Source organism: Nelumbo nucifera, chromosome 5 (assembly GCF_055504915.1).
Source record: "Nelumbo nucifera cultivar China Antique chromosome 5, China Antique-T2T, whole genome shotgun sequence".
In the NCBI taxonomy this organism is placed as follows: domain Eukaryota; kingdom Viridiplantae; phylum Streptophyta; class Magnoliopsida; order Proteales; family Nelumbonaceae; genus Nelumbo; species Nelumbo nucifera.
Window position 1 is genome coordinate 1,975,141 of NC_142653.1, and position 14,044 is coordinate 1,989,184.

The following is a 14,044-nucleotide window of genomic DNA, read 5'->3' on the forward strand; positions in this document are numbered from 1 at the left end:
TGGATAAGAAATATTGTCAAAATGAAAATTGTAACACCTATTGATCATCTAAACCATATTAAATTACTCATATTTGCACAGATGTTAGAAGATATGAGGGGCTTATTGCAAGCTGCAGATGAGAAAAGACAAAATTCAATTGCTGAGCTTTCTGCTAAACACCAGAAGGTAAAATATGGAGTTTTAAATGCATCTCATATGTTACTTATAAAGTTTTGGAATTTGGTCATTCTCTTCTCCCCTCATTTTATTTTTATGGCTGCATTGGGCAAGTTATGACTCTGATTCTTCTCCATAATCTTTTTTCTCGTATCTTTATTTTCTCCAGTTAGTAGAAAGCTTGGAAGCCCAACTTGCTGATGCAATATCTGATAGAAACAAAGCAGCTGAAACAATATCTTCACTACAGGTTAGACTCATTGATATAGGTCCACGTCTTGTTTTGTTTCTACTCGATTGGTTGCTACATCTTACATTGGGGGCTTCCAGCCATAGTTGTCAAAATTTTGTTCTTTATGATTCAAATTGTGAATCCTAAGCTGGTTTGAATCTTTTTTTTTTCTGGAAAAATCTTATGATTATTATGTGAATCTTGTGTTTTCTTGAATATTGTTTTGTTTTTGAGGCTGCATCTCACACCTCTTGGAATTTCATGCTGTATCCTTTGATAGTTTTTACTTGATTTTAATAAAATGCTTCTTATTACTCATAAAAAATCTTATGATTTCTTGAATAGTATGATTTACTTCACTGTACACACACAACAATTCAAAACTTCCAACGCCTCCACTTATGACATATTGGCATCAATTCCCCCCACTTATCACTGTTCCCAACTGTATGGTGAAGTAAAAAATTGTGAGGTGGGGCTAAATGAAGATTCCCATCATATATATTCATGTCATTCAAATTTATCCAACTGGGACCTAGTTCTCCACTTTTTTTTTTTTTTCTTTCTAATTTTCTTCAAGGGCCTTTAATCATTTCTAGGTTAAGGACCCATTAATTGTGTGTTGATTGACTTTTAGGTTATATCAGCTTATGCTTCTAGTGTAAAAGTGATAAGCTTTGTTGTAGTAAGTACATATATGATGAATATGGATTTAAAAATGGGTAAAATAGCTCTCTTATATATATATATATCCATGTTTTAGTATATACATTTAAAAAAAAAAATTGAAACTCTTATGGTTCATGATTAGATTTGGTTTGAATCTATTGTTTACAATACAATTACAATTTTCAGAATATTGGTTACTGCCTCGTATTTTTCTATTGTTGAATTTAAGTAGTATACATGTTTCAATTAGATGGCTATCATGCTTGAATTGTACAAACATAACATAGTTTTGATTGTGCGTGAAACATATTTCATACTGCTGAAATTACAGAACATCATGGTATGATGGATATAGGGGCTATCTTAATCACCTTTGTCACTATCCCTCTTATCTTCCATATTGTAGTCTCAGAGCAAATGTGGACTCTTCATGTTCTTGTACCAATTTCCAAATTGTGAACTGACCTAAACTATGGTGAATCTGTTTCTGTTTTGTCAGGTTCTAGTAGCTGAGAAGGAATCTAAAATTGCAGAGATGGATGCAGCTTCAACTGGTGAAGCTGCAAGACTTCGAGCTTCTGTGGAGACAGTAAAAGGAGAGCTTGTTCAATTGAAAAATGAGCATGTATGACTGGAGCTTTTGGTTTGAGTGCCTCCATATCATCATCTTGTTGCTTTAAATTTATAGGCAGGCATTATTTGATACTTTCTCTTAAATTTTTTATTGGACTTCATGACATGAGATGTATGTGTGATTGTAATGGCAGACAAAACGATGTTGACATGGCATGTGCATATGTGTTTGTAGAAATGCTTGTAAAGTATAGATTCTATTATCACTCAAAGGTAATAATGACGCAACATGCACAATTATTCTGATTCAAAACAGGACTGGGCTGTGGGCTTTCATAGGTAGTTTTGTCTTCTGAAGAGAAAGGGGAACCTAGTTGAGAGAAGTGATTCACAAAGGGGCAACATTTAGAAGATAGGAATTCTTTTGGGAGAGGGGTTGGACGGAAGGTTGGGATATGATGCCTTCCTATGGCCTTGACGTATGTAGCTCACTTAATAGGTCTGGGAGCTCCACTTGTTACTGAAAGAAATCTTATTTGTTTTTCAAGCCATGGTGGAAGGATGGGTTTTTGCTTTGTTTGTGTGCAGGTGGAATCTGACCACAGACATAAGTCGACTTTTTGATCCTTCCTTTTTTGTGTGGCCTACAAAAAAAGGAAGAACTATGTGGAGATGTATTAGAGCAGCTGCCTTGTGGACAATCTGGGAAGAAAGAAATGCAAGGTTATTCAAAGAAAAGGAAAGAAGCATTCGGGCTGTAGAAGATTGTATCTTGACTAGGGCCATTCATTGGTTGAGAACTGTGAATTCCTTTCATACCTTTTCTTTTGATGATATTTGGAGAAACTGGATAGCTGTGGCTAATAGTAATACGAGGAAGGACAGGATATCTGCAGTGTGGGTGCCTCCGTCTGAAGGTTGGGTAAAGCTGAATTTTGATGGTAGCAGTCAAGGAAATCCAGGTCCTTTGGGGATAGGAGGGGTGCTGAGAGATAAGGATAGCAACATCCTAGCCTTGTTTTCAGGCCCCACGGGAATAGGAGACTCTAATAGAGCTGAGATTTTAGTGGCTGTACAAGGTATTCAGATTGCAGAACAATTAGGAGTTCAGAATTTGGTAATTGAAGGAGACTCCAAAATTGTTGTGGGATGGCTGACAGATCCAGGCTCAGCTATATGGCGATACAAAGACTTACTGAGGAAAGTTAATTGGTTCACAAGGAGCATGACTGTTACCTCTCTTTGGGTGGAAGATCAGCAAATACCTTAGCGGATGGGTTAGCTAAGCCAGGGGTTTCAAGGGAACATTTATTTTGGGCAGCACTGTAACTTTATTCATGTTTTAACTTGATGTAATACCTTGTTAGGAGAGGTAACAGCTCGTGCCTCTCCATGGATTTCCCGTAATGCCTTATTTTTCTGGTTTTATAAAATTATCTTCATTCATAAAAAAAAAGATGGGATGTATGTACAGCTGTTGCATTTGGTTTCCCTTTTCTCTACTGTGGTTGAAAGGGGCTCAATGCTCAAATCTTATCCCTAATCTCACGAACCATATATTAATTGCAGGTTTGAACATTTGTTTGATAATGGTGGCATAAAATAAATAAATGCATCTAATTGTAACCTCCTGGTTCAGCAGGGGTCCTTGATTGTTGCTTTGATGAGGCTCTGACCACAGCCTTTTGCATTGGGGAGTTGTCAATTGAGAAATTTGGAGGCTTCTTGTGTTCTTGTAGATCTTCATTAAGCTAGTTTTCTTGCCAAATGGTGTTTTCTGAATGGGTAATCTGGACGGGGAGTTTTAGCAGTATGCTGCTTGCTCTTGAATGCAATGGAGAGGGGGTGATATTGGAGAAGATAAGGAAAACCTCTTTGCAAAAGAATTCCAGTTATCTGTATCATTCTTGTCTAAAAATGAATGTTTCCAGCCATACAATTGTTGATATTGCATCATGGTTAGTGGATTGGATGGTGGTCCATCCTGAATTTGAAGGTGTCAACAGGGCTGCGTCTAGGTCAGATTTTTGGTTGATATTGAACCTTGTTAATGATGTTTTAGGAGATATCTTTCTTTTCTGTCACAATCTCTGATTATGTCATACTTTTCTTCTTTAGTATGACATAATGGGGCAAGCGGCATATCATCATATTTTCTTTTACTTAAATATTTTATCTACTCTGCAATTTGTTACATACCAAAAGCACAACATTTTCTTCTGTCCCATTCTTGGGGGTATCTGCTTGGGTTAGGAAGAAATAACTTGGATGAATATGTTGTGTAATGTAATGAAATGCCAGTAGTAATTAACATGATTGTTACTTATGAGAAGTCCAATATGGCATCCTTTTGCACCTGCAGTCTAATATCTGTCCCTATCTGTCTAAATGCAGTGTGTTGTACCATTAAATCAGCCTTCAATTCATGTCTTGAGATTTCCTTTATTCAAGATACTTTATGAACATATTAATCAGATGACCTTTTGAGTTGATGTTGTACCAACTGATTTGATATGCTTTCTTACAATGTACAACTACTCTGAATGCAGTTCTATTGCAAGCATGAATGTAGAACATTCAGTTTTCATTTCTTGTATTTCTTTCCCCCTGTTCTTAGTTCAGTGTCTGAAAGGATCATAGCTTATAAATAAAGCTTATTGTTGGTTTTCTAAAGCTTTCTACTATTTGTGTTCCAGGGTTACATATTTATCATTTGAATGTATCTGACTGAATATGCAAGGCTTCTACTTGATAAATAACATTTTTTAGTTTTTTATGAAAACTCGTAGTTTTTGTGCTTGAAAGTTGAAACTGACAAGCTGTCATTTCGATCTGATCTGTAACTATACATCAATAAGACATATACTGTTAACTCTGTCAAGGGATGGGTGGATGACTTCATAGCTTGTTCATATGCCCAATTTATTCAGGAAAAAGAAAAAGAAAGCCGGGAAGATGCTATCCAAGCACTGAAAAGTAAGCTGGAGGTTGCTGAGAATAGCTGTATACGTGCTGAAATTGAAGCAGCCAAATTAAAAAGTATTTTCAAGATTGTACACTATACTATTGTGTGATTTACTATGTGTAGAAGAAAATTTTAAGTTCCTTATCTTTCTTATGGCCAGGTCAACTGGAACTAGAATTGTCTGTGCAAAACCAGCTCCTAAATACAAGAGATGCTGACCTAGCAGCTGCCAGGGAGGAGGTATCAGATCTTTTTTCTTGGAAGATTTTACAATTTGGTTTCAGTATAATCTTGGTCCCTAAGAATGTGGAAGTACTTTGTGGGAATATAAATATGAAGTTATTAACAACTAATGTATGTCTCAACACGCCTCTTGCAGATTGAGAGTACATCCGACTTGTACATTTAAATAAACTTTCAATACATGTAGACCTCAATCACGAAGCAGTATCTCCTCTATTGCAAAGAAATGCAATAAACATATTCATATTTATTACATTTATATATTTTTTTTGTGAATTTAAACTATGCTGTTATTATAATGTAACAGATGTAGCATAATGATATAACACATCTAAATGATTGGGTACAATTGTTCTATTTGTATGAATTTAACTAGAAGTATTCAAAATGGCACATGTTCAAAAACCATGTTGTAAACTTTTCTTTCCTCTATGTGTTATGGTGTTGTAGCATTTTAGATTTAATTTATTTAAAAACTCTTTTAATGTAAGAAAGATTTAAATATATTTAAGGGTATTTCCAATGTTATTTATTTTGTTCATTTTCTTAAATCCAAGGGAGATGGGTAGTAAATGACCACGGGCATACTGGTCATTTCCATTGTGTTATGAAGTTGTATACATAGAGTAGAAATCAGCAGAAAAAAAAAGATACAAAAGAGAAGAAGAGAAGGGAGAATTGTGAGAGAAGAGAACCGAACTGAACAAAACCAAATAAGCTAGTTTGGTTCGGTTAATTTGGGTATTGGTTCGGTTTGGTTTTTGTTTTTTAAAAAATCGGTTTTCGGTTTTCGGTTCGGTTTGGTTTGGCTGAAATTTTCAACCAGACCGAACCAAAAACCGAATTAGCGCTGTTATTTAATTAAGTATATTACATATTTAGTGTTATATTTAATACTTTATGCTAATTAATTATTATATTTCCCAATGACCAATTTGGCAATTTCCCATTCTAACTTTTAATTAATAATAGTTAATTAAAACCTAGACTAATTATTATTTGTTCATTAATCATTAATTGTTTGTAAATAATGGTCAATCGCCTAATTTGACAATTCCCCATTGGCATAGGGCTTTGGGCCTATTCTAACTTACCTAGATTAATTATTAATTGTTCATTAATCATTACTTGTTTGTATATAATGGCCAATTCGCCAATTCCCCATTGGCATAGGGATTTGGGCCTATTCTAGCTTTTAATTAATAAAAGCTAATTAATTAAAACCATTGGGTTTTGGGGCCATTTTAACTTTTAATTAATAACACTTATTAATTATTAATTATTCGTTAGGTGTTAAATGTTTATCATTTATGTGGAATCAGGGCCCAACAGAACCGAATTCAGTTAGGATCAGTTCGGTTGAAGAAAATGGTCAAACCAAATAGTCGGTTAAGTCCTCAGTTCTAACCAAACCAACAGATTGTACACCCCTACTCAACACATAGTGGAGAGAGGCTGTATTCCTCATACCTTTTTTCCCCTCTCAAATTTGTTTCTCTTTTCTTTTCTCACCTCTATTTTCTTATTCTAATTTTTAGTATACTTTACCTTCTTCAAAAAAATAAAGGTATTGGAACCCACTATCCTTAGATCCCTCTTGCATATACCTTCTAGTTGAAACTCATGCAGATCTAGGATCAATAGTCTACATATGATATTAAAGAAGCTAATAATATCAGAATTATTGACTTGGTTTTAGATGATTTTTGGATTACTAATTCAGGTTTGTGAAGATTTTCCCAAAAAGTCAAGAAAAGCCAAAGAATTTTTTCTGCAGCCTATGGGTGAAATCAGTAATGGTAATTAGGTATTTATGGTTTTATTGGATCAGAATATAGTGAGTGTTTTAAGCCTCTGGGGTGAGTTCCCCCTATTTCTTCCAGCCCCTATAGGAGTGGTCTGTCATACATTGTGCATAGGGTTATAGTTTTCTCTTGGGAGCATATCCCTAGGGTTGCTTTTTATTCTATTTTTGGTTTTCTGATAATCCAAGACTGGTATGGAATCTTCTAGGAACGACTCCAAGTAGATTATGGATTCCATCCATGTTTGAAGTTACTAGAGAAAGTGTGGATAGCTAAGTTATCACTATGAAACTTAATGGATATGACTATTTGAAGTGGGCTTTAGTCATCTTGCATGTATATTGGTGGACATGGGAAATTAGGTTGTCTCACAGATTATTAGGTTGAACTGGATCCTGAAGGTCCAAAGCATGCAAGGTTGGTGAAAGAAAATTTGATAGTTATGTCATAGTTAGTAAACTCTATGAAGCCACACCGTTATCATCATCTAAGCCTTATCCCAACCAAGGATTTAAATATTGATACGATACGTTTGATAGGGGCGTACTGTATTAGTATCAACACTACCCGACATGAGATACGCTACAACTGGAGGTGTATCATGCCAATCGTGTGTATTGGGTCGATACAAGTGCATATCGGCCCATATTGGTGTCTATCAACTCGATACAATGCGATATGGACTAATACGCCATGCCTTTTTACTAAAAAATGAGGGTTAGAGCAATTCAAACCTAGGTCGCCCAGTGCGCAATGTGTGTGTTGAATTAACTCTTAAACCACTAAGCCAACTTAATTTGTCTTAGTAATTGAAATAAAATAACTTATATTAAATATAGTATCTACATGTACATGTAATCCAAATAAATAATACATATGCTTAACAATTCCAACTAAAAATTAAAAACAACATTCAAAATTAATATTTTATAAACTAATAGAATAAATAATCTATCAAATCCACATTAAAATTAAAAGATGATTTTAATCTCAAGAAATTTATGCAAATAAATTATTAATAATAGAATAAGTATTTTAGTACTTAAAATATATATATTTAAATTATTAATTAAAATTTTAATTTACATTACAAATAACAAATATTAACTATTTACAAAAATAAAAAGTGTTTACAAAATATTTGAGAATATAATATTGAATAGAATTTATCAAGTTTACTAATCAACATTTATATTAAAATATGGTTTTTAATTTTAGAAAAATGATAGAAACAAAAATATGAATAATGCAATAATTATTTTAGTAATTAAAAATTGGCATATGAAATGTATCTTAGAAATTTTAACATATTTGATATATTTTAAATTGAGACTATATATTTTTATAATTTATTAATTGATATTTTAATTTATATTTTAGAATTTAATATTTGGTTGACTTTTTGTTAATTAAAATATAATATGTGCATATCATAGTTGTCAAGGCGCCTAGGTGAGCCTAGGCGGTCACATGACACCTAGTCGCCTAGGTGCCATCATATACATCATACCTGTTTCAGGCCAAAAAAATAGGGAATGTAACAAAAAAAAGAGAGAAATAAGGGGGCAGAGCCCATGTTTTGCTCACAAAAAAATATTTTTTAAAAAAGAAAAAAAAACATAAGGGTTTTAGAGGACATGGAGCAAAAAAGAAAAATAGGAGTAAGAGACTTGAACTGTGTTTAAGGTGACGGAGGTCTTGTTTTAGGCTAATAAAAAGGAAGAATGCTGCGAAAAAGGAGAGAAAAATAAAGGGACAGAGCCCCTGTTTCGTCCCAAAAAAGCATTATTAAAAAATAGTGAAAAAAATTAGCTTGCTAACAAGCATCTATAAGATACTGGCAAAGTTCTTATCTTTGAGGATCAAAAAGGCTCTTCCCTCCCATCATAAGTCAAACTCAAGGTGCTTTTGTTCATGGTAGACAAATAGTTGACCAAATTTTAATAGCAAATGAAAGTGTGGAAGAGATGAGAAGATTAGGTAGGCAAGGTTTTGTTTGCAAATTGGATCTTGAAAAGACCTATGATTTAGTGGATTGGAGTTTTCTGCTAGAGGTGCTCAGAAAGTGTGGTTTTGGGGATAAATGGTGCAAGTGGATAGGTAGTTGTCTGACGTCTTGCCATTACTCAGTTTTAGTAAATGGAGTAGTAAAGGATTTTTTCCTTGCATGTAGGGGCTTGAGATAAGGTGATCCATTGTCCCCTTTCCTTTTCACATTGGTTGTTGATGTTTTTAATAGACTTTTGTCAATAGCAGACAGGGTTGAATTGATAAGAGGATGGAGATTAGGAAGAAATCAAGTTTCGGTTATCCACCTTCAGTTTATAGATGATATCATAATCTTTTGTGAGGGATGTAATTTGTTGAGGGCAAGGAATCTGAGAAATCTAATATTTGAGAATGTCTCAAACCTGAAAATAAATCTTGAGAAGAGTTGTGTGGTGGGACTAAATGTGGAGGGAAGGGAGTTGGAGTCTATTGTTGCCTGCTTAGAATGCCCTATTTCTACTTGGCCCTTGACCTATCTAGGACTTCCCCTAGGTGCAAATCCAAAGGAAAGTAGGTTTTGGATCTCGGTGGTAGAGAAGTTTGAAAAAAGGCTAGTGACCTGGAAAAAGAACTACATCTCTCTTGGGGTTAGAATAACTTTGATTAGGGCCACACTCGCAAACTTACCCATCTACTTTTTTGTTTGTTTTTAGGATACCTGTTAGGGAAGCCAAGAAGATAGAAAAGTTGATGAGGGATTTTTTGTGGGAACTAGGTGCAGAGAAAAAGGATCATTTGATTAGACGGGAGATGGTGAGTCAAAGCAAGGAACAAGGGGGCTTAGGGTTAGGGAACCTAGTAAATAAGAATGAAACTCTTTGGGGCAAGTGGTTATAGAGGTGGCCTCTGGAAAGAGAGAGATTGTGGCATGAGGTGGTGGTTAGTATCCATGGTTGTTCTGAATCTGGTTGGGATGTTGGGGTATCTCAACGGGCCACAGTCACTACACCTTGGAAAGCAATTTTTGGCATCCTCCCAAAATTTCTCAAGTTCATAAGGTATGATGTCTGCAATGGTAATTCTGTGCTTTTTTGGGAAGACGTTTGGGTGGGCAACCAACCATTAAAAGACCTCTATCCCTCCCTTTTTTCTATTTCCCTCTATAAAAAGGAGCTTGTTTCGAGATTTCTTTCTCCTCCCATTCTCCCATTGTCTCTTAATTGGGATTTTGGGTTCCATAGAGGGTTGAGGGATGAGGAATCAGTTTCTGCTTCTGAGCTCTTACTTTTACTTGATTTTGTTTGTTTAGACCCTCCTAAACCAGATAGAAGAATTCGGTCTTTGACCTCGAGTGGATCCTTCTCTTGTTCTTCCTTCTTTAAGTCCCTTTGCTCTACTCCTTCCCCTTTGTTGTTCCCAGTTAAAGAAGTCTGGTCAAGGCCAGTTCCACCCAAAATTGCTGGTTTTTGTTGGGAAGTGTATTATGGTAAAATTAATATTGTGGATAATGTACAAAAAAGAGACCTTATTCATGCTTGTCCCCCAATTGGTGCATTTTATGTAAAGTGCAGAATGAGGATTGTTATCACTTACTGATTTCTCGCTCTTTTACAGTAAATATTTGGAATTGGGTTTTTATGCTGTTTGGGTACAGGTGGAACCTGCCTCCTGAAATAAATCTACTTTTTGATCCATCTTTTTTTGGTTGGCCAACAAAGAGAGGGAAAGTAATGTGGAAATGTATTAGGGCAGCCCTCTTGTGGACCATTTGGGAGGAAAGAAATGCCAAAGTTTCCAGGAGGAGAGAAGCATTTCTGAAATAAAGGATTGTATACTAACAAGGGCAATCCTTTGGCTAAAAACTACTGATCTTTTTGCGGATTACCTTAGTGATGACCTTCGAAGGAGTTGGGCAGCAGTGGCCTCCACATCATCCAAGAAAAATAGAATACAAGCAAGTTGGTTACCCCCTCCAGAAGGAGTTGTAAAGTTGAACTTTGATGGGAGAAGTCAAGGCAATCCAGGACCTTCGGGTATAGGAGGGATCTTGAGGAATAAGGATGGCAACATTTTGTCCTTATTCTCAGGTCCAGTGGGTTATGGAGACTCTACAAGGGCTGAGATATTAGCTATGGTACAAGGACCACAGATTTCCGACCAACTTGGAGTGACTAATTTGATAGTTGAAGGAGACTCTAAGGTGATAATGGGATGGATGTCGAACCCAGAAACTGTTGTTTGGGGATATAGGGACATCATCAAAAAAAGTCAAATGGCTTACGAGAACCATGTCAGTTAGCTTTCAGTGGGTTAGTAGATCAGCAAATGCTTTGGTTGATTCTTTAGCTAAACAAGGGGCTTCAAGGGATTCTCTGTTTTTTGGCTAATTTGTAACTGCAATCTGAAAAGAGTTGGGTTTGGAACCACCTTTAAGGGGAGGTAACACCTCGTGCCTCCTCTTAGGGTGCTTCATCTATCTCTATTTAATAAAATACCATTCATTCATAAAAAAAAAATATAGGAAAGTTTTAGAAAGTTGGGGTGCAGTGCTTGTTGAAGAAGAAGAAGAAGAAGAAGAAGAAGAAGAAGAAGAAGAAGGGGGTGGAACCCCTGTTTCATTTCCAAAAGTTTTTTTGAAAAAATTAGAAAATAAAGTACTGGAGTACTAGGTTGATTTGAGAAAGGAGGAGTGAGGAGGAGGTTGAAGAGGCAGAGCCCCTGTTTCATCCCAAAAAAGTAAGAAAAAAAGCGGACCACAGAACAATTGGACTGTTTAAGGACCAAAAAAGAAGAATGATGATGACTTGGACTGAGTCCTCGGTTTCTCTTCTCAGTCTCAGTTCAGAACTCAAACCCAAAGAAACTTTCATATTAGTAAAAAAGATTTATCTTTATAAAAAAGTTATAACATACAATAGGATGTATTCTAATAAAATAAAACCAACCAATAAAACGATACAATATATATAAAGGCATTCAAAAAATTATATAATATGTATATGCATGAGCGCCTAATACAAAAAACACTTGGCGTTGGGCGGGGCCACTTTTAAAAATCGCCTAGTCGCTTTGACAACTATGGCGCATATGTTATGTGTCATGGACTCTTGATTGATGCATTATCAATAACATTGTATGATATTTATGCATCCCGTTATATTAATTGTAATATATTTTTTAATATACATTTCCTATGTATTTATATTATTTTGTGACTATTTGATTTTAAATTTAGTGTTGTTGATGTATTTATGGAATTTGTATGTATTTCCCTAGCGTATCCAAGCATTTCCATATTTTTCATCCGTATCCATGCGTTTCCAAAGCGTATCCGTATCCAAGTTGTCCAATACGTTTAGTACCATATCCATTGTTAAATTATGAAGCCACAACTGAATAAAAATTTTATGTATGAAAATAACAAAGGAGATCTAGGATAGTGAATCTGAGACATTTACAAGCTTTATATATAGCTCATGCCATGCATTTTTGTTTTGAGCTTTGATGCTTATTGCCATGGTGGTTCATTTTCCAAAGAATCTGCACTCTGTAACTGAAAGGCATTTACCCAGTGCCAGCCAATGCATATATTCACCTTATCTAGCATTTAAAGGTTTGGGTGTTAATAACCTGACTTGGGCCACCTGGCACTTGGACCTAAGCCATGCCCAAACTTGCTTCTTCCCATTCCAATGATAAGCTTTCAGGGGCTGAATGTGAATCTAGATACGGGCGTGGTTATAATTCTTTAGAATTCAATGCCAGTTGTTAACTCATGAACCTTGCCTTACATTGAGCCCATGCTTGATTATTGGGTTGGTAAGTACCTCTAAGTCGAATCATGCCCAAGCTGTCCTGGGTATATTAGTTGATCTTGATAGTTTGGCCCATATAAACAGTATCTTTAGCAATGAGTTAATCATTCTAATGCTGGCCGTATGAACCTTACTATCATACATTCATACCTTGTCTGAAGGAGCCAACTGGACTGACTGTTTCAGATATATGGTGTATGATGCACTTGTTACTGGTATAAGAGGGGGGGGGTCTTGTGTCATTAACATTTCTCTAACCTCCCATTACTAAGCTTAGAGTACATGATATGCCATCTTCTTCTCACTAGAATAAATTTATTAAGGAAGCCTCATCTGGTATTCTCATATTTATGTAATAGCACCACATTATGGCACCAAACCACATGTGAGTAGTTTAATGATGAAGGGCTCCTTTTGATTTATTGACTGTCCTAATATATGGATTCCTCCCTCACTTTGCTTATATCTTGCAGATCATCCGCTTAGAAAGTGAATTTTCTTCATACAAGATCCGTGCCCATGCGCTTCTTCAGAAAAAGGACGCAGAACTAGCTGCAGCAAAAGACACTGATCAACTCAAAGCTCAAGAGGAAGCCATAAAAGTACATACTCTTATGATAAACTTGGTCTAATTTGAGTGAAAAGTTGTACTGTTCCTTCTGGTTTATCACATTGCCTCTGTCCTTAGGAAGCTGAGAAAGAAGTGGCACTGGCATCTGCAGAAAGAGATAGGGCCCTTCAAGATCTTCAGGATGCTTTGGCTAATCATGATAAAGAGCTTGCAACAAGGTGATAATCTTAGAGAGTTTGTAATATGAGTGCTTTCATCTGAATATGTTTTCTTTATCTTCATTATCTAGTTATCTTTCAATACTACCACATCTATTTGTTTGGTCATTCCTATCATCTTTATACTTGTAGCATAAAAACCAGATACTTGTAACAAATATTCCATTTTACTTTATTTTATTTTATAGGGAAGCAAGAACTACAAAGTAAAAGGAGGGAGAAAGAAGATACCAACATGGAGAGTAAACAAAAATGAGGGAAAAGCCAAAAGCAAAAACCAACAGCACCCCCCGGTACAAATATGTAGAAGGATGCATCCCACTACTTAGGGAATCACTAGAGAAACAAACCCCGAATAATAATTACCAACAAACTGCAAAGCCCCACCCATAGGGCACAGAACCAACACAGATCCACAACAAAAGCCATTGTAGGCACTGACAAATTGCCGGGTGTTCCTTTCATTGCCACTCAAACAACTCGTTCAAGGTTGCTTTATTGTTTGTCCTTTGAGATGTCTAAGTCTTCATGGGTGATGAAAATTATTACCACTACCATCCTTATTATATTGGAAATCTGGAAAGAATGGTGCTCTAGGAGAATTGAGGATAGGGCCAAAACTTCGGGATTGGTGATTCAAGGAATATATGATTGGCTTTGGCTCTAGTAGCTACACTGAGCTCCTTCATTGTGGGAGCTGTCCTTTTCTAATGCTATTTTATTAAGAGTCTTAAAGGTAGAAGCTATTTGGACGAAGAGGAAGAAAACTCGCATAAGAATTTGATCAGTTCCAAAAAGAGGGTGG

The 14,044-nt window shown here is 35.7% G+C and overlaps 1 protein-coding gene across 6 annotated transcripts in view; it reads left to right on the plus strand.

Moving 5' to 3' along the window:
• ATGRIP (Golgi-localized GRIP domain-containing protein) overlaps positions 1 to 14,044 on the plus strand; it is an 84,813-nt gene that overhangs the window by 35,516 nt on the left and 35,253 nt on the right. For all 6 annotated transcript variants that reach the window (XR_016076237.1, XM_088887747.1, XM_010267862.3 and 3 more), the window contains exons 6-12: positions 82 to 168; positions 329 to 409; positions 1,560 to 1,685; positions 4,564 to 4,672; positions 4,759 to 4,838; positions 12,924 to 13,052; positions 13,139 to 13,239. Coding sequence is in view for 5 of the 6 variants with exons in the window: in XM_088887747.1 (XP_088743873.1) it covers positions 82 to 168; positions 329 to 409; positions 1,560 to 1,685; positions 4,564 to 4,672; positions 4,759 to 4,838; positions 12,924 to 13,052; positions 13,139 to 13,239 (713 nt within the window). In the remaining variant the exon portion in view is untranslated. The remainder of the gene's footprint in view (positions 1 to 81; positions 169 to 328; positions 410 to 1,559; positions 1,686 to 4,563; positions 4,673 to 4,758; positions 4,839 to 12,923; positions 13,053 to 13,138; positions 13,240 to 14,044) is intronic.